Here is a 20,505-nt window from a genome sequence, read left to right on the forward strand (position 1 = left end):
TCAAAGTTCACGACCAGCGAAAGAATCCAAGAAGGGGCGGAGTACTCCACCGGGTGTTTCAGAGAATTCCATTTGAACAGGTTTTTCTCTAGGACCAGCTGGCAACCCTTTTCAATGAAGACAATGTTTGTAGGAGATGATATGCCAGGGCTGGTGCGATGCTTCAGCACCATGCAACGGGTGTGCTTTGATTTTTCTGGCCGTTAATGTTTTCCAGGTTAAGGCTGTAATATGGGCAAGTTATGCAGCAGGTGTTTTGTAGGATAAACGTGTCTGTACCTAGGCAACGCAGAATGTGCCTTTTTGAGGAAGATTTTAGGTGAAGGGAGCCCTTTAAAACTGCCTTTGCAGTATAACTGGCATTATCCCGGCAGGTGATTTGATGGAGCGGACCCTGACCATGCTGCTTTGGGGGAAAATGTGGTTCCATAACGGAGCTCAGTATATTAATAAGCCATAACGGTCCTCTTCTCATTGGAAAGGGCAGTAGTGATGTCAGGGCTGAACAGGTTTAAAACCCGTCTTTCAAAGTTTGGGTTGCGTGAGGATTGGCACGAGCCAAGCTTAATAATGAGCAGTTTCTTGCAGTTAGTGAGGAACAGTCATGGGAAGTTTGTGGGCACTGGAAGATAAAGTGGCTAGCGGCCAGACGTCATTTTATTACCAAGAAGCTTATTCAGGTTTGTGGTAGATCAGAATCAGGAGATGAACATGGTGGCATTCTGGTTGAAACTTTGTTCATTCTACAGCATGAGGCCAATGCTGTGCCTCAGTCTAGGATTCTTGGCCCTACTCTAAGAAGAAAAAAAAGAGGGTTCTCGTCAGGATGTCATTTACAAAACAAGAAAGTCCCTTGTTCCAGAAACCAATGCTTACCTGAGTTCTGCCTCTAGCACTATAAAAGAGACACAAATGTAACAAAGGTACACACTTGGGCCTTTGCCCTGAGCAAATGAATGGTGGTTGGCTTCTGACCTCCACCCTGTTGCGCCTTTGTTAACAGGGGCACCCCTGCACCAGTGCACAGTCTAAGCCAGTAGGCTGAATTGCTCTACAACCTTCTCTTGTCTGCACTGTTCAATTAAGCCTAGTTAATGTGTCTCCTCTTTGGCCTCACGTGAGGATGTTTGGCCCATGTCTCCCACTTTGACTCTTATTGTATTCTTTCCCAAGAAAGATCCTGGCATTCTCTCCTGTTATGTAGTTATTAGACTTTGGTCCACTTTGGGTTTCAGTACCTTTCACCTCACCTGGGGTCTGCTTTCCCCCACCCCGCCTTGGGGTCTGCTTTCCCCCACCCCGCCTTGGGGTCTGCTTTCCCCCACCCCGCCTTGGGGTCTGCTTTCCCCCACCCCGCCTTGGGTTCTGCTTTCCCCCGCCCCATCTTGGGGTCTGTTTTCTCTGACCCTGCCTTGGGTCTCTGACCCCACCCTGAAACCTGGTTTCTCACACCTCACCATGGGGTCCCTGGTCTCTCACCCTTCCTTGGGGTCTTGTTGGACCTGGCCTCTCCTCTCCCAGTTCCTCAGAACCACCACGTACCTCTGTTCCCTGGGTGGAGCTCTTCGGGAGATTCAGGGAGTTTGGCCAACTCAACACCACTTCTGTTCCTGGTATTGCACGTTGGGCGCAGCTTGCCCTCTCTTCCTGTGGTTTTCCTGCGGAAGCATGAGACAGTATATTAGTACACCAGTTGTCTGCTTCTCAGGTGGCGGGTGCTCCCTGTTCCTCCTTTGGCTCTCAGAGCATGGCCGTGTGCGTTCGACAGGCGCGGCCTCGCCCTGTGTCACCATTCCAGGCTCTATAACTCAGGACCACTTAGATTTGGCCAACGACCACTGTTGAATTTTATAGGGGCCTGTCAGAATGTACCAGCCTCAGAGGGCTATTGCCCATGTGGCATGAATATGTTGGAAACCACTATCTAGATCTTTCACCTTTTGTTTCTTTGACCGCAGGTATCGCCATGCATAGCTCAGACCACTGCTTGGAGTAAGGAGGTTAGGGTGGCAAAGAAATCCTTACCTTCACTGATGAGCTAATGCTCCTCTTTGGAACTGTTCTATTCCTAAACTGATCTGGAAGAGAACGTTGAGGAGCTTTTAATTGGTTTATATTCTCACAGTAGTTTTATTTTTCCTGGAGGGAATTTAAAACTTAAGTTTCAGTTCGATGTTGCTGCTGATTTTAATTGTGTAAGTGCTGGGATTTTATATACTTTTTTAAATGTACTTTTTCGTGTTTCAAACGTTATTCAAAACATTTTGTAGTATTATAGGAAATTCGTTTTTAGCATGACCAAAATTGCCACACTTGCTACCTCTGGGCATGTGAAATAATTGAATTTCTGAAATGCTTAAGTAAAACAAATAAACTAAATTTAACGTATGAATTGGTTAATTGGTCAAATGTAAAGTCTATTTCAGAACCTTGAGCAAACAGCCAATTGAAGTCATTGAATGATTCTCTCTTTGCAGCTTGCCTTCATGACGGTGACCCTTTTCCCCATACGACTGTTCTTTGCTGCATTTATGATGCTACTTGCCTGGCCGTTTGCATTTGTGGCTGCAATGGGGCGCACGGAGGAGGACCTTGAGAAGCCTCTTTCTTGGTGGAGAACGTAAGTTTCTTGAATGACACATTTAATTGTATAACCAGGGTGATGGGCAGCTCCATAACTCTAATAATCCATTAGCCTTCAGTCTTTATTCTCCAGGAAGTACATTTTGGTAGTAATAGTAAACTGCGGATATACAGTCCTATTTCCAATAAATACCTTACAAAGGATTTTATTATGCTAAATAATGATAATCAGTCGCAATAGTGTTGCCAAACTGGCCATGTTTGCAGTGTGAATATCATAAAGTGAAGTGTTTCAAGTACAACTGTACTACATATTCAAAGGCAGATGCACTTCCTAGACATCACAGTGCATGTGGCATGGCTGATGTGATCAATGATCTACTTCATGTCAAGAAGTGAGACGAGTACTGATGGTGTGGTCTGGTCAAGTAAGGGAATCTCTTTTTAGCATTCTCAGACTTCTTTGGGTTTTGACCTAAACATAATTAAAACATAGCTGTTTTGCTTGAGGGATCGAAATAAAGGTTTGATAAGCAGGAACAAAATGCAGCTCCTGGGTATCCAGCATTAATCGGTGACCAGGAGCTACCATTGGGGAACGAAGAGCTAGTACATAGCATTCCGCAAAGCTAATTTAGACATTAGATGGAAACGTATAATGTACCTTATTTACGACCCATTATGCTTTCAATCTTGTATGGATGTGTCCTGATGTTTATTTATATATCTTCCCAAAAGCACGTAGTTTGATTTGTATTTATTTTATTTATTAGATATTTATATAGTTGCCTATACAGCAAATAGTGTTTCAAAACGCTGCAAGACAAAAAAAGGGGGTGGGATGAACAGTGAAGAAAACAATAATTGTGCCACTTCGGATGGTGCAAGTGCAGTAACAATAATTGCAGGCTCTTCCAGGCTACAGGCAGGAGCTATTTAGCCTCAATTTCGAACCCTGAATAGTTAATACCCTTTTTAAGTCCATCTAGAGCTGTGGAAGCATAATTCCTTGAAGGAGAACTGTTCAGATGCATTGGAGCAATATAGAGACATCAAGTCAATTAACTGCTTCAGCTTTAAGGCAAAGACCTATACATCCTCAGACTTGCACATGGAATGGTGAGGACGTGGACATCCAGGCCCTCGTGGCACCCGTTAATAAAGCTGCCCACGTGTCCCAGTTAAAAAGTTGAAGGAGGAAACGGAGTAGTTTCCAAATCAATCCTCCAGAAACAACGCTGTATATAGGTTCCTACTTTGATGTCTAAATAAACATCTCATCATTTGACAATATACCACAGAATCAGTGGCAAGCCGCGTTATATGGGGGGTCAGCCAGCCCCAACCTGATCTACTTTGCCTCCACAATGTGCCCATGTTTTCAGGGTACCTTTTGTGTGCTGGCTTTGGTACAAAGTCAACAATGCACACGCAACTATTTATTTTTTATCAGATAGCAGCCCAGGATTTGCATAGGGTTATAGAACACAACATGTATCCTCCTTGTCTCTCGGACCAAGGTCCGTGCACAAAAAGAAATACTGCCTACGATTCTCCCTGCTAACACAGGAATCTGATGCCACAACAAGGATGACACAGGAATCTGATGCCACAACAAGGATGACACAGGAATCTGATGCCACAACAAGGATGGCACAGAGTCTCTGGTTTTAAGGACCCACAACATCCCAGAGTGGAGCAACATGCAGGAAGCAAGGCATCCAGTGAAGCGACAATGGTTGTATAGGAGATGAATATTTTTTGATGTGGGGTGGCAGCATACTATGGCCCATGAGGCAGTTCATGGGTGTGTACGCTCCAACCTGTGGAAGGCATATGAAACTGTTTCTGGTACATAGACTGTACATGAGGATATGACTTGCTGCATGTGCAGGTGGGTCTGGACCTGGATATATGAATGAGTTACTACTATTTGGCAGCTGTACATGTATAGGAAACGCTAGACCAATGTATGTGCGGCAGCACCTAACATTTGGAAGTGGTTTAAAGGTTTGCCAGGACATATGGCATTGTTCATAGCAGTGGCTGGTGCTTTAAGGGGATGCACCACTAAATGTGGTCAAATTATGCTATTCCTGGCATTGGATGGCTGAACTTACCTTTCTGTACTTTCTGTACTTATCACACCTTTTTTTTACTTCTGCAAAACTAAGCACTATTTTGGGCATAATATAACTCTGATAAACCGCATCTCAGCATGCTACGTCAAGTGTGTATCATTTCATTGCTAGTTGGCTACTTGTCCTTCAACCCAGGGTCGTAGTAGACACATCCTGGTATGCTGACCCTAACTGCAGCTGCATTGTTTGAAGTAGGCATGCTTTCAAGCACATAAGTGTTCAAGCTCCTATTGTTCTCCGCATCATCAATGGCTGTGGAGCTGTGTGCCTTCCTGGTGCACCCGAAATGAATTGGAGACCAAGGTTCGAACATGAGCTGCACATTGTAATCTGTGAGAATGCCTCCACTGGTAGAACCCTACAATAACTGGGTGTCAGGTTTTGATCAACTCCACCAATGTTACTTTGAATGCATTCAGTGAACCTGTTTTCATATACAGCATTCAGGAAATAAGTGTGGAATACTGGGGAAAGATTTTAGCATTTATTGTTCCTAGTTTATTTGCTTTTATTCCCCGTTGTTCTTACAATACATGGTTAAATGGCCCCCTCAAATCACATAGATTGTCTGTATGGATGAGGTATTACTAGGAGAAAACGGCAAGATCGCGATCATACCGACAGATTTAAGTGATCACGCATTATTGAGTTGGGTCACCCAAAACTATGCACAGAGATCAATCTACTAGCGTAATCTGGGGATAACCGTTAACCAACGGGGCACTCTGATCATATGGTCATGCTCAAAGATTGAGGTCGAAAATAACTTTCTTGCCCTAAACCTGACAGAGGTCGAAGCAGAGATCAGGCATGAGGGGTGGTCCCTGGAGGAACTATTTGCAAAAATCGTACCTGTGCTAATCGTACGCTAAACCCTAAACTGGTTCTAGTAACAAATTGTAGCCCGCTATTTGATGTGGCGAGCCATTACAAGAGACGGATTCATTGGACCCAGCGGGCTGAAATCAGAAATAACCTATGCATATCAGAGAGTGGGGAAAAGAGCCCAAATTATTAACTTGGAGACTTGGTATAGGAACTGGTTTCGACAACATAGGCACTCTGTTAATGATAATGGATCTACTTAAATCAAATGATAACCACAAATTCTGGGCCCGATGCAACAAATTTCTCGCCCCCAACACAGCAAAGGAATCTAATCCCATCACTGAGAAGGTGTGGTGTGGCTACGTTGATTAGCTCTAATATGATCTCTCATCCACCCCTACAGCAAGCAGAGAATATATGAGGCATAGTAAGGAAACAACATTGGGCATGGATGAAGATGAATTAATTAGCATCATTAAAGGACTAAAACCATTTTGGGCCCCTGGCCCTGATGGTGTTCCCAACATCCTCTTTAAATCAAACCCTCAGCAGTGGGCAAAAGTGCTATATGACGTCTTTGTGGTGGTGGAGAAAATGGCCAGGGTACCGGAAAGTTGGATGAAATCTATCCTGATTCGGGTTTTCAAAAAGGGCGGCAGGTTAGATCCAGTCAGTTATAGGTTATTGGTGCTGATGGACACATCGCAAAAAAATCTTTGCTACAATGATTCTTAAGAAACTAACATCCTGGGCCCAGGATAAACGATTACTGCGCCCCTTTCAGACGGGTTTTAGGAAAAAACACTTCACCCTTAATAGCTTATGCGCTATGCAGTACCTAATGGCTGAAGCACACCATGGTCAGACGTTATACAGCGGTTTCATTGATTACAGCAAAGCCTTCGATCAAGGATCTAGGGCATTGCTCTGGAATAAGCTGCAACAAAGCGGGATTGATCTGCAACTGCTTTTCTTCATAAAAGCCCTCTATACCAACACTTAAGTTTCAGATTTGCCAACTATAGATTAACAAACCGAGGTTTGGAACAGGGGTGTGCCTTTGCCCCTATTTTGTATAACCTATATGTCGCAGACTTGGTGGGACATCGCAAGGCAGTCAGAAATGTCCCCAAAAATGTAATGGAAGGCCGGTCTTTTGGTTGGCCTACACGGATGACACCCTACTTTTGGATAGAACTCCAATAGGACTCCAACGATGTATCACGGCTCTCCTCTCCTATGCAAAAAACAATTTCATGATTGTAAACCTCTCCAAAACTAAAGTACTGTGCCTGGGCGATGCAAACAAAGGGAAAAAGCGATTTAATCTGGAAGGCCCATGAGGTGGTAGTCCAAACAACTAAGGACTACACCTACCTGGGTTTTTCTATTTGCGCTGAACCTTCAAACACCTATTTTGGGGAGGTCATATTACTGAAGGTCTCAAAAAAATTGTCAGTTATGAAACATTACATCGCAAGGTAAGGGGGACATAACATTAGGGCAATGTCAGAGATTTATAAAGTCAGCATTGCCCCGGGACTGCTGTATGGCCTGTCATTCTTAAAACACAAGCATGTGCATTGGCTTATGGCGGCCGAGGGACGAATATTGTGCTCATTTATTAACTTGCCACAATCCGTCCCGGTGGAAGTGCTTTGCATGGAATATGGTCTGGCCTCTCTAGAATCACAATGGCTAGTCCAAAGAACACTTCTGTACTTGAAATTGAGATTCCATCCAGCGTACAAAAATGAATTAATGGCGCTAATGGGGAAAGGATACGAGGAGGCTACACACAACAAATTCCTATTAGAACGATGGTAACTGCCATGAATCATCTTGCAGACCTTGAGCTCGCCAATGAGTCTCTCTCCTATTGCCCCAGCACTGAGTTGCTGATAAAAAGGAAGTCGAGGCAATGGGACATAGTAAAGAACTTTGAAAAGCTGGCAGAAAAGAAAATGTATAGAGTCTTTGCCTCACACGGCTATATGCCGAGCACCCCCGAACATATTTGACCAAACTCTGCTCCCCAGGCCTCAACCGATTTGTACCTTATCTAAGATTGAACATCCTCTCCACTGAAGAATTTAAGGGTGCAGTGAGTCGGATACCAGATAAGAAGAGGGTGTGCCCCTTCTGTAAGGAGGCAGAGGAAATAAGCTGCCACCTACTAACAGCCTGCTCGTCCCCCATGGTGAACTATGTTAAGGGCTATAGCACACAATGGTTAGTTGTATTGACCACATACGTTTTGGTCAATTTTGGAATACATTATTCACGGCAGAATCAGTGGTTATGACTTGGGCACCTTACTCCAATATGATCAAGTTGAAACAAACCTAAATGTGGTTGATGGTTCTCTCAATGAGGCTCCTGTACTTGCAAAGATGGGGGTCGAAATAGTGAGCTGTTTTGGTTGATAGGCTTACCCCTGGACTTAAGACAAAAGATGTTTTAAGTTGACTAAGGATGTCTTGATATTCATGAATTGTAAAAAATATATTGCTAAATTTTATTGATGCAAATTTGTTTTGGTTCAGTGTGGTTTTTATTATATGAAATGTAAACCATTTTTTGTATCTGTTATTGTTTATGGCTTAAGGCTTGTTCAATAGCCAAATGCAACAAAAAAAATGTGATTGAAGTGTTTATTATATGGTTTTCTCTGATACAGTGTGCTGTAGTGGAGCAGCACAATCAGTGGGTTGGCATCTTGTGTTTTGGGGCAATGCTTATGTAGAAGGGCTCGGTGCAAAGTTTATTTTAGACAAAGTATTAGTTAATTGATTAACCACATGTCCCAGAATGTATGGGCATTATTGCCATTTGCTAAAACCATCACGGGCATCCTGTGCTTGTGAGGTGGTTGGGAAGGCACCCCATATACTGTTCATTGAAACAATCCACACTTAGAATGCACACAGGTCTGCATGGCATCAACATCTTCAAAATTGCTCTTCAGCTGAAGCCGTACCACTTTCCCCAGCCATTTATGTCAGACTAAATGCTGAGGTGCAAGCTAACCTCAACCCCTCGCCCCATTCTCTACGAATGCACATTGATTAGGGGCAGTTTGCAATGCAAATGAGTCGGTCAACTGCAGGCCGCTTGTGCCAGAATACATTAGAATGGACTGTTCACCCTCAATCGTGATCTGCGCTTAACAAGATGAAATGTCCAAAGTGAAAATGATACAGGGGACTACATTTATTTTATTTCATCAGTGTAGCATGCAAGAAAAATATAAATGCATTCAAATTCACTTATGTTACTTATTTGTTTCTGCCCCATTCCTTTCGACGACCATTGATCAGCCCTTTTTTAATATGGGCAATTGTGCTCCAGCAAATGTCTTGTGCAAGATCTGAGACCAAAACCTTTAGATGTCAGCAATAAGCTCTGCCTTATTCAGGGGTTTATGAATCCGGTTTAAATATCCCTTGAGGTGTGTCATGGGCACCTACATTCGTGGAAGTGAGAAATTCCCGCCAATGTGTCTCCATTGCACATTCGGAACTTTTGGGGTGGGTTTGGAGCTATCCTATGGGTTGTCCACAGGTCCCGTGAAGCAGAATCATGCTTCATGGGGGGGGGAGGGATTGGCCACATAGGGGTCACCTCCAGAACCAGGGAGCAACTGAAATGTGTGTGTAGCTAGCTTCCTTACTCCAATGTGGCTCTGGCATTTCCCCGGTCCAGTGGATGCCCCAATTAGGAAGAGATGTAAATAGAAAAAGATGACATAGGTTAGATATCCTTTCCAATTGTTATTGAACTTGCACTAATTCAGTTATTTATTAAATCAACTTTTTGCATAAGTATTATTGCTCGATCATTGAATACATTTACTGAGGAGGTTTTTACTTACTAATCCTGACCAACATTTGCAAACATTTAAGGGCATATGATGAATCTGATGATGCCATCACTCCTTTCCCAGAGGGAGCCGCTTCCCATGTGTTCAGGGGACGGCAGCCGCCATCTGATCCTGACCCTGAGGGCGGCTATATGAGGGAGGACCGCATAGGGGGAGGCGACACTCAGAGGAGGAGACGGGCATCATCAGATGAGGCATGGTATTCCCCTTTTCCTTTTAGGGAAACCAACTCCATTGCTCATGCCTTGATGTAATATTGTGGTAACCACCTTCAACAACCTACTAGACTTGCTGATGGTATTCCTCAATATCCTGAAAATACAATGACAAAAATGAACTATTACTTCCATACATATGAATCTCTTATAATTACTGGAAGGAGGAGGGGGAATGGAGCTATGAAGATCACTAGAGCATGGAAGCCCACAATGCGCTGTAGTTATTGGAAGAGGACACACAGTACCAGGACATTTTTTAAAAAAAAATAGAGCGAGAGATAGACAGAGAGAGAGAGAGAGAGAGAGAGAGAGACAAGAACTGCTGCCTGACGCTAAGGGATTGCCGGTGTCCCTGCGGGGAAGGTACGGAAGAGCTGCAAGAGGCTGCCTGCCAACCTTGGTGACCAGGCAGAGAGCGGAAAAGAGACGGAGCGTTCTCCCAATCGACTGGTGAACTGCAGCATTCATGGTAGGAAGAACGAAGCAGCCAAACACAACCGATGAGCACAGCTGGGGAAAGTGGGATGCCGGGGCGCTTTGGGATGACTGCTGCGCTCTGGGAAAAGAGTTCAAAGGCTGCATAGTAAGGGAAAAAAGCCCTGGAAGAGAGACACTGTTGTAAGAAGGGTCTCTAACCTGTTGGATGCTAAATGCATGGGAAAAGGTTGTGGCCTGAGAAACTGCAAGTCTTGGACCCGTACCGATATTGAGAGAGAGTTGTGTTATATGAGAAAACCCTGGCAGGAGAGTATACCAGGCAAAGCCAAGTGTGTAAAGAGAATCCTAAAAAAGACCCATGCGCTTTGGATTGTGAAATAAGTGAACTGTCAAAGAAAGCCCTAGCAGGAGAGTATGCCAAGCAAAACCAAGTCTGTGAAGTGAATTACAAATACCAAGGGAGGGAGTTGCCCTCTTGGGCTATAAAGAACTTGGGTATTCTTGTTGGTCTATTGTTTGTGGTGGAAATAAACCTGGGGAAGGGAGTCATCCCCTGGAACTGTGAACACTATCTGTTTGTAAAAAATATTGTTGGAGTTATCCTTTTCTTTTGGGACTTTGAACATTTGTGAACTTTCAAGGCCAAACCTATACCCATAGCATTTTAGAGTTACTTTTAAAATGACACAGGACAGACCATTAGTTTTTGGTTGAGGTAGGGAAATATCTCCCAGAGCAGGGACAGTGAGGCATTTACCAACCCCTTTTATTTTGAATAAAAGTGTATAGCATTCACTGAGTCCTCTGTGTCCGTGTCTCATTACTGGTTCCTCACAGGCATTATAATACTTCCTCTTACAAGAGAATTTCAGTAGCAAAAGTCAGGACATTGTGTAGGACACCTTTAGCTTACAGAAATATAAGGACTTGTGATGATACATTGCTACTCTTGGGAGAAAAGAAAACCATGATGTGAAGTTTTACATCTCTAAAAAGTTGTATCCACCCCAGAGACTATCCATTCCCCCTCGTCGAAATGTCTGATACCAGGTCCGCTTCATTATTAATCGCCAGATGATGGATAGTCTGTGCACTAGCTGATGATCCTCTGTGCGGACGGGAGATTCACCTTCTGTTCCTTGCTGACGGGGGATTCACCTTCGGTTCCTTGCTGGTTTGTCATGGTGTATAACATTGTCGCTACAACCCCCCCACTTCCAAAGCTTCCCAGTTTTTTGTCAGGGGGTCTGTAGCTTCACTTGTAGCAGGTTTGTAGATGTTAATTAGATTCTTTATGAGCACTGGCCGCTAGGGACGAAAAACACTTGGCATTGGCCACAGCATATGGGTCAGGACTTAAGTCTCCCATTTGTCCAGGGTCCATTTCCCCCAGCAATTGGTTCTTTTTACTTCTGACACCACCATACTCGCTGAGAGTTTAGGCGGATACAAATAAAGGACAATAAAAGAAAATGGAAAATAAAAATTCTTAGTGAGGCTCAAAGGTACCAGGATCCGCAGTCACCTCACATACAGCCAATTCCTTATGATTAAAAAAATTGCCGGATTCGCTGTGTCGTTGATATGGGGGTCTGGGTAAGGCTCAAAGGTGTCAGAAACCAACAGTCGCTTTGACAGCACTGTATTCCCTGTAAAGTTAAATAACTGTCGAGTTGCACAGTAATGTTCTTAATGAGGCTGAAAGGTAACAAAGACCCGCAGTCATCTCACACACGCCCTGATTCACCGTTTTTTTTAACCCTGTTGCAAAAATATCTTTCACAAAGATCACTCTCGCTGCATGCATGGAAAATGCGGCAGGTCAGTTCTTTTTAATCATTCACCATTGCCTGTGCACAGTACAATGTGTTTTTCACTTACTTTTTGCTGGTCGACTTTCCCGAAGGTGGTGCGGAGCAATACTTTGATTGCTGTTGGATCTGCTCCACTGCGTGGTGTCTTCTGCCAGGGCCTAACATCAGCCAGAAATCGACTGAATTACCCCGAACACCAAACTTGTGGCCCACACTTCGCGGCCACACTTAGCGCGGGCGCAATGTCTTCTTACAGTAACAGCGACCACGAAATGTAACTGCTGATAAGCTGTAGATAAATAATCCAAATAGAGCTACAAGAAGGGTTTCCTGCCAACCGCCACCAAACACTTGGCTCATACAGTGTTATTCAGAGGGAAGTTCATGCATAGTAAAATAAAAAGGAACTTTAAATTATGCTTCATTTATATCTTACAGTTTGCATTATTTTAGAGAAAAGGAAAAATATTGCAAATTCACTTATAGCAAATGACTGGTTATTATACTACTCAAGTGGATTTTCCTTTTATGCTTGAGATCCTGTAACATAACACTGTGATGAAATCCCAGACTGCTTTATTTGTGTTATGTTCTTCAATTAAAGTTCTGCAACCCATTTAATTATTTTTGATGTGGCACAGTTCTGACTTCCCTTTGCATCTTTCTACATGTTTACCTTTAGATGTGGCAGTAGTTGAAGATATGTACCATTTCCATTTGTGCCTTTAACATGTGAAATTAGGTTATTTGTGCCTTTACATGTAGACCGTTCCTGTTTGCTTCTCAGCCTGTCCTTAGATATTGACAAGCCAGTCTCTAGATTCAATAAGAAGGCATTAGAAATGGCTGCCGTCTTTTGAAATGTACTTTCTCTGTTGATAAATATTCTCAGGTGCACAAACTATAATTTACATCCCGCATTTTACAGTGGCACCCTTTTCATCATGGCCACGTGTAAGATGTGCAATGCAATAGAGAGCATCATTTTGTGAATGGTGCGCACCTCACTCTGACCGAAAGGCTTTTCGGTTCAGTTTAATCAATCTGTGCTGCATTTTTCTCGACAAATCCAAGTAATACCCTTTTCTATGCGACGATAGGGTTGGCTAAGAGTCTAATCTCACGACATCGAAGTGGTTGCATGTCAAGTGATTGATGGGGAGTTCTCCCTGCAGTAAAGGTGACCATAAGCCATATAAATGATGACCATTTTCTTTTATTTGGCCGTGAATTTAGGAGCATGGGCAGGTGGCTTGCATAGGCAGGGTAACATGAAGATGTTTACGACAACCTGATCGGAGCCAGCAATGAGGGTGCTAAAAAGTTGATACTTTTAAAAACAAAATATATTCAGTATATTTGCTCATTACGGCTTTTATACTATAAGATTCGAATGTAAAACCACACATACATATATAAATATCACATGCAAAATGACGAATTAAATGCGTTACAGTTCAATCAGTGAAAGCATCAGCATTTCATAATATGAGGTTACAATATAAAATGACACTCAGTACATACATTTGTAATTACCATAAACGTGATTAAATCTGAGGATGTAATTGTTTATTTGTGAAGCGCTTATACACAAGTGAAGCGCTTCAAAGCGGGAAGGTGGCAAGGCATACAGTAGTAATTCTTAGGCCTTCAAGTTTCCGAATGATCTAACAAAATTAACTAGCATACTAGGCCTGAGGCATTTCTAATATTGCAAGTGCATGACAAGAGGTGAAGGAAAGAAGTGGGGGGGAGGTGAGAACGAAACGGCATACAATCAATAAGCTTATGTACTGGGCCAAACGACTTGTCAGATAGTACAAGTGCATGTTGAGGAGTGTGGAGAGGTTGGGGGGGGGAGGACATACAGAACAATAAACTACCATACTAGGTCTGGCGACATATAAATCGATGCAGTACATCGAAACTTATTTAAAATTGGTCTAAAATTACTTGGATGTTGAACCACATCCGAGTGATATGGTAAATTAAAAGAAGGTTGTTACCCTTTAAGTATCTGTGCTACACTACTTCACTAATCTCGTGCATTTTAAAAGCAATCCCACATGTGGGTGCAGCCGAGTTTGAATGTTAAGTAGACTATTGCATGTCATCATTAGATGCCTATTAGTCTCCAATGCCAAATTCCTGCAAAGTCTAACATACCTATTGTTCTGAGGAATTACTTCCCTAGCTCCCCTGACCTCCATTGTATTCACATTGTTAAATGTTACTGTTAAGTGTTCCTTTGTTATGTAATTCACTGGGAATTTCTTAAGATATAATGGAGTATCGTGAGTGATGGGGTAATAAAGTATGTGTTCTGTGCTCATGGATTTGCTTGCCAAATTACTTCTGATTTGATCAGTCTACATCATACATTTGTCTTCAAAGGTCAGATTTGAATCTCAAAAAACGAAGCATCCCTAGTGTTAACATTGATATAATGGTTCCAGGTGCTTATTTCTTTATCGAGAATTCCTAACGTAAGTATTACTCAAGAACCCTGGGAAAATTAACGTTAGCTAGCGATATGTGGTGTGCAGTAGGGAATCCGGAGCAGCATGTGCTAGTTTCCAATGTAGGGTAAAGAGTTTTACTTTCAACAAGCTGGTTAAGCTGATAATTCCAAATTCTGCACAGATGTATTCTATAGGGAGATTAGTGTGACAGCCCGTTCTTCTAGCTTCTCTATGTTGGAATAGTGTTTGAGACCCCATATTTCAGCATCATGTAGTATGGCCAGAGGAATTTTACCTTGTATTCCTCTACAACAGTCTTCAGTGAAAGCTCACAATGTGCAGCAATGTTTCTTTACTCTCTTTTTGCATCCATATTGAGATTTCATTATTGCTTCAGTCGTATTAATGGATAAGCCATTTTTGGTGGCTTTTGTTCAAAACTTGTAGGCGATTTCATTAGATCGCACAGTTGTTCCTAAAGCTAAAAGATAAACACACTCTCTTTTGTGCCCTTTGGGAACATTCTAAAAAATTGTCCCATCTGAGCCTGTGATTGCACCCCTGGAGAGTCCTGCTGCAGATCACCAGTAAGGTCTTAAATGTAGCATATAGTTCCAGGAAATGAGCGTACAGTAAATGACACTTGGGAAGTTAATAGGTTCGGACTCTTCTATATCATTTTATTTTATTGGAAACATTAGTGATGGCGGTCAGCAGTTTCTCGCATTGAAAATATGATCTAGTGCAATCTTCTCAAATGACAACCCTAAACCTCTCAAAATATTGCCATTTAAGCTTTGAAAGTAATTTTCCAAATAGGTACAGGGGTTAGCCATGGTGACCTAAAAAGTGGTATAGAGGTAACAAACTCTTTAGCATACTGGGACCCACTTCATCGATCAGCACAAAGTACTGTGGCTTTTTGTGGAGATGCTTTTGTGGCAGGATCCTCCGGCAGTTACACAGATGTTGGTGTTTCCCAGCACTGCTCCTGCTTGCCCAAAACAGGAACCAATGCAATCCCTTGGGTGGTCTGGTGTGATGAAATGTGGGTGCCACACTGGCAATGATGGGAGTATACTACAAAGAGAAAACATTAATATATATGGTAACATGCGCAGGTTTCAGCCTATTTTGGCAAGAGTAAGTAAGTGCTTGCTAAAAATTACAAGTTAATGTTCGAGCAAAATTATAGTGTGAGGCGGCACCCCCTATAATACAGCGGCAAACATGTTTGGAGGACAAAATGACCTCGTATACTTGAAATAGCAACTTGAATCTGTAGGACATTTTTTTGTGTTTTCTGAAAACGACAAGCTGATGCTTTTGGGACAAATTAGGGGCATTTCCAAAAATTTTAAACCGTTGTTTTAGAACCAACTCCTACCGATTTAGGGGCCTCTTGTTTCCAATATTTGGTCATCTAAGGGCTGCCTTAGAAAGCCCTTTTTACCGTTGTGGTGATTATTTATTGACCACTTTGCAGGTGTTAGATACAATAAGGTACAAATCGGAAAAGACTCAACCTTTTAAAAAAAAGGTTTCCACATATGAAAAGTGATGCGCCATGGCATTTGTGCACACATGAGAAAATATGTGCAATAGGATGGCAAAGACGATGTGAATAGATTGCCATTATAGATGCCGCCTTCTCCCTTCCAAAGTAATGGACCGGGGTCATTACTGACTTCACTGGGCAGTATTTTACATGGTATGGTAGAAGTATATTCTGATACTGTACCTAATAACCTTCCATACATCAAGCCAGTGGGAAAAGGATTCTTATGGGATACCAAAATTGAGCATGCACATTTTCAAAAGCTGCATGTTTTACCTTCAGTGACTCTCTTAACAGTATTTACTGCAAGCAGTAATGAGTAGAATATATCCCCCAGCCCCACAATGCAAGATGTGGCACGGACTCTCATATTGTGGTCCATCAGGAAAACAAAGGTGCAGAAAGTAATCCTAGCCTGCATCCGTTTTCTAGTGGTCCCACTAACAGTGGTATGAAATCGGTTGTAAGTGAATAGTTTCGTTTTTTTTAATTTCAGAACCCAATAACACGCACTTACTGAAATGTAACACGCACACATTTCCCCCTGCACCCTTACTCTGTATCACAGGCACTCTGTGCCCCTGTTAGATACAAGAGATGACCTGATCAGGTTGCAGCCAAGTAGGTGAAATTCAGACTCCCAGCCATGCATGTCAGAAAGGTTCAGTGCACTTCTTGGAATAAGTTGGTTTTCCGAATCAATTAGCTTCTCTTTCTCGGCTATCGTTGTCCTCGCGACGTGATGGAGGTAGGGGAGGGGCGAACAAAAGAGGGAGTAAAGAAGGCCTTGGCGTTGTTAAGGTTAAAATACGTTCTGCACTGTGGAAATAAAGCTACGTGAAGCTGTGTGCCTGCAAGTCAAGTGTAGAACAGCAATCCGGTTCTGAGTAGTATTGCACACTAAGATGTTGCTCTGCGACCAGGATTCTAGAAGTAATGGTGCACAGTACTTCTCCATGGCACTTTTAGGAATGAAAGATAGCTTGTTGATAAGTGGAGGGGTTAATGCGGTTTTGGAATCCATAACAAGTTAGTTTCTGTGCGCTTCATTTAGCGGGAAGAAATCATGTGATTGGGGACAGAAGTGCTTGAAACAGTACATGATTTTGCGTGGTTTGGCTCAATGGTCAATTGAGCAGATTTGGCACTGTGTTGCCCTGTCCAGTTCACCTGCACTGCACATGTGTTTGGACGGCTCTTGTGGAATCTGCATTCCAAGACACTAAAATGGCCTTATGTCAAATGTTGCAATGGCATTCTACGACCCAACAAGGCAGTCTGAGATAGTGGTGAATGCCAGTCTATATGACCGAGGAACAGTCGGTGCCCGTGCAGATGGACCGCAGATGACAGATTTGCCCAGTAGAAATATGCTGGTTGTGTTCTGTCACAGACTGAGCAGAGGTACAAAGATTGAATGGGAGGCTTTTGCCATTCTGTGGAGCTGTCAACATTACCATGTATACATACATGGCAAGCCCATATCTTTCATCATGAACCGTAAGCCGATAGTGCCCATAATGACTGGTTCTTCCTTTCCTCCTCCAATGAGGACTGAGAATGGATGTTACAGCTGCAGGAATATAATGTGACCCTTGCGTACGCACAAACCTGAAGGGGACAACGTGGCTGACTGTCTTGCCGCCCTTATGCACAAGCTCAAAACTGCACAAATGAACACGAAATGTAACGACATATAAACATGGTTACAGAAGCAGCAGTGCTACAAAGTCAGTGCCCTTGATAGAAATTGTAGCACCATCCGCGGGTTTCTGTTGAAGGACTCAGTTATCGTCAACTTGACCGCTCTATTACAAAGAGAAGTTCAACTAGCACATCATGTTCACCAAGGTGCGGCAAAGACAAGACTGCCAACAGTTATGGTTCCCACTGTTGGAAGACCCCATTGATAAATATGTCCAGCAGTGCATACAGTGGCAGGAATCATTGCCGGCTCTGCAAGGTCCCTCCATTTGAGTGCCACAGAGAAGCTGTACACCTTGTGAATATGTAAGCATTGTTTTTGGATCCACGGGTGCAGATGGACATTTTGTGGTGGTAGTCGAAGATTGGTCCAGGTACCTGGAGGGTTGCGTTTGTTGCCTCCACTTCAACCTGTTAAGTTATTCCTGTGTTGGAAAAGATATTTGCCACCCATGGTTTCCATGAACATCTAAAGCCAGACAATGGGTCTCCATTTCAAAGTGGGAAGTTTCAGGTGTTCCTGGCAGATCAGGAATTAATAATCAATGAATTACCCTCTTTGATCCCATACCAATCAGGATGCAGAATGTTTCATGCATACCCTGAACAAGTTATTCATAATTGCACGGGGCCAAGGAGAGAAACTGTATCTGGCCCTATATCAATTTCTGCAGGAATATCAGTCCACACCTCACTTATTTACAGTAAGGGCCATGGTTGATGCACGCATGGGAAGATGCTTGATTCTTATTCTACCTTGCTCCCCCTCCCCCTCCAGCCTACTTCTGCCGGAGTCTGTCCTGATACATTCTGGTTTCACAATCGCTGTCTTGGGGCCAATGCTGGATTTGACTTTTATGGACTTCATTGATTCACGGTGCGTCACCCTTTCTCATGGTGGCCCTGAATCCTGCTGTTCCCCCATTTTCATCTTGTATCAAGGCTTGCAACATTGTGTTACTATTGACATCTGCAATTGTAGTCACTCTCCCCTCTTGCTTCTCCACTCTTTTTGACTGCTTACTCTGTTCTCTCCTCCTCTCCCTTTCTCCCTCTTCCTATCTCCTCCCCTCCTCCCCTTATTTTCTTCTATGCACTTACTCTATCAGAATTGTCCCTGGAACTAGTATGAAAGCAATCTCGTCTCTCCTCCCCCCTCCCCTTACTTGTTTTTTTCCCTCCCCCACCCCTCCAGCACTATCTGAAATGTCGTCAGGCCTAGTACGATAGTTGCCAGCCTGTTTCAATTTCCTTCCCACTCTCCCCCTTCCTTCCTTATCCATGTCTTAGCTCTAGCACTATCTGTCTTCAGGCGGAGTACAATAGTTAATTTCACATCCTTACTGTTCATGGCCTGTAAAAATGTATTTGTATTTTGCCTTGTTCCCTCCGTTGCCTTGAAGCGCTTTGAAACATATTGTGTATAGGCGTTATATAAATGAACAATCAAATCATGTCTGCAAGGACAAATTGGTGCAGTGGGTTCCTGGTGTGAGACCATCTCCAGAGGAACCATAGAAAGCAGTGGGATGCAGCTCTTGTTTTCAGGGACAGGCATGCCCTTTTACAGGAGGCCAAGAGACCTGGTCCTATATTTTATGGCAGCATTTTGCTCCTGCCTTTTCCAGACTTCACTCAAAATTCCGCAACGAAGGAAGCCTCTTGAAGCGGTGAAGATGAGACTCTGCATGCTTGACCTTTGGTATATGATTTTTTTTTTATGCCAAGTTCAAGGTTATCTCGGATAGAAGTTGACAAACCGGCAGTCTTATACCCAATAATCCCAATAGGAGCTGAGTCTGTGAAAGACGCACTGATCCTAGCCCCTGATGGGTTTCTGTTAAGAGACTCCCTAATCGCCATCCCGACAGCTGTGGTAGAAGAATATTTCAACTAGCACTTCATGGTCATCAAGGTGCAGCAACGACAAGACTGTGGCAAAAGGTATGGTTACCACCGTTGGAAGACCCCATTGAGCAGTCTATATGGGGGCAGGCATCATAGGCTGCTCTGCAAGGTCCCCCCGTTTGATTGCCATAGAGAAGCTGTAAACCTTGGCAATGTGTAATGGTTTTTGGATCAAAAGGTGCAGATCGACCTTTCCTGGTGGTAGTTGATGATTAATTAATCCAGGTAGCCGGAGATTGAGCTTATTGCCTGCACTGCAACCTGTTAAGTTATTCCTGTGTTTGAAAAGAAATTTGCCACCCATGGTTTCCCCAACATCTAAAGGCAGACAATGGTCATCCTTTTCAAAGTGGGGCCTTTTAGGTGTTCCTGGCAAATTGGGGAATTCATCAATGAATTACCCCTCTTCAGCCCAAGCCAGTCAGTACGCAGAATATTTCATGCTGACACTGAACAAGTTATTCAGAATTGCTGAGGGCCAAGGAGAGAAACTGAATCAGGCCCTATATCAATTTCTGTGGGAATATCAGTTCACACCTCCCTCGTCTACAGCAGTTATCCAGGCTGAGGCGTTCCTGGGACGATCTCTGCGAGGATAAATTGGTGAAATGGGTTCCTGATGTGAGACCACCCCCAGGGGCACCATAAAGAGCAATGGTGATGCAGCTCTTGTTTTTCAAGGACATGATGCCCTTTGACAGGACCCCAAGAGACAGGGACCTATATCTTATGGGAGCATTTTGCTCCTGCCTTGTCCAGACTCCAAGCGATTAAAGAACAAATGAAGCCTTTGGAAGTGGTGAAGCAAAGACTCTTCACACTTTACCTTTGCTATATGATGCTCTTTTATGACAAGTTCAAGGACCTCTCGGATGGAGATTGATGGACCTACAGCCTTTTGAAATGTACACAGGGGGAGGGGTGGAGTTAAATATTGTGAATTACTTTGGCTATGTTAAGTTATCCAG

The 20,505-nt window shown here is 43.3% G+C and overlaps 1 protein-coding gene across 1 annotated transcript in view; it reads left to right on the forward strand.

Annotated features, from left to right (window-relative positions):
- LPCAT1 (lysophosphatidylcholine acyltransferase 1) overlaps window positions 1-20,505 on the forward strand; it is a 1,148,174-nt gene that overhangs the window by 317,805 nt on the left and 809,864 nt on the right. Inside the window, exon 2 of the mRNA XM_069620435.1 lies at window positions 2,478-2,620. Coding sequence (XP_069476536.1) covers window positions 2,478-2,620 — 143 coding nt within the window. The remainder of the gene's footprint in view (window positions 1-2,477; window positions 2,621-20,505) is intronic.

This window comes from Ambystoma mexicanum, chromosome 5q, assembly GCF_040938575.1.
Source record: "Ambystoma mexicanum isolate Mex_15411 chromosome 5q, UKY_AmexF1_1, whole genome shotgun sequence".
In the NCBI taxonomy this organism is placed as follows: Eukaryota; Metazoa; Chordata; class Amphibia; order Caudata; family Ambystomatidae; genus Ambystoma; species Ambystoma mexicanum.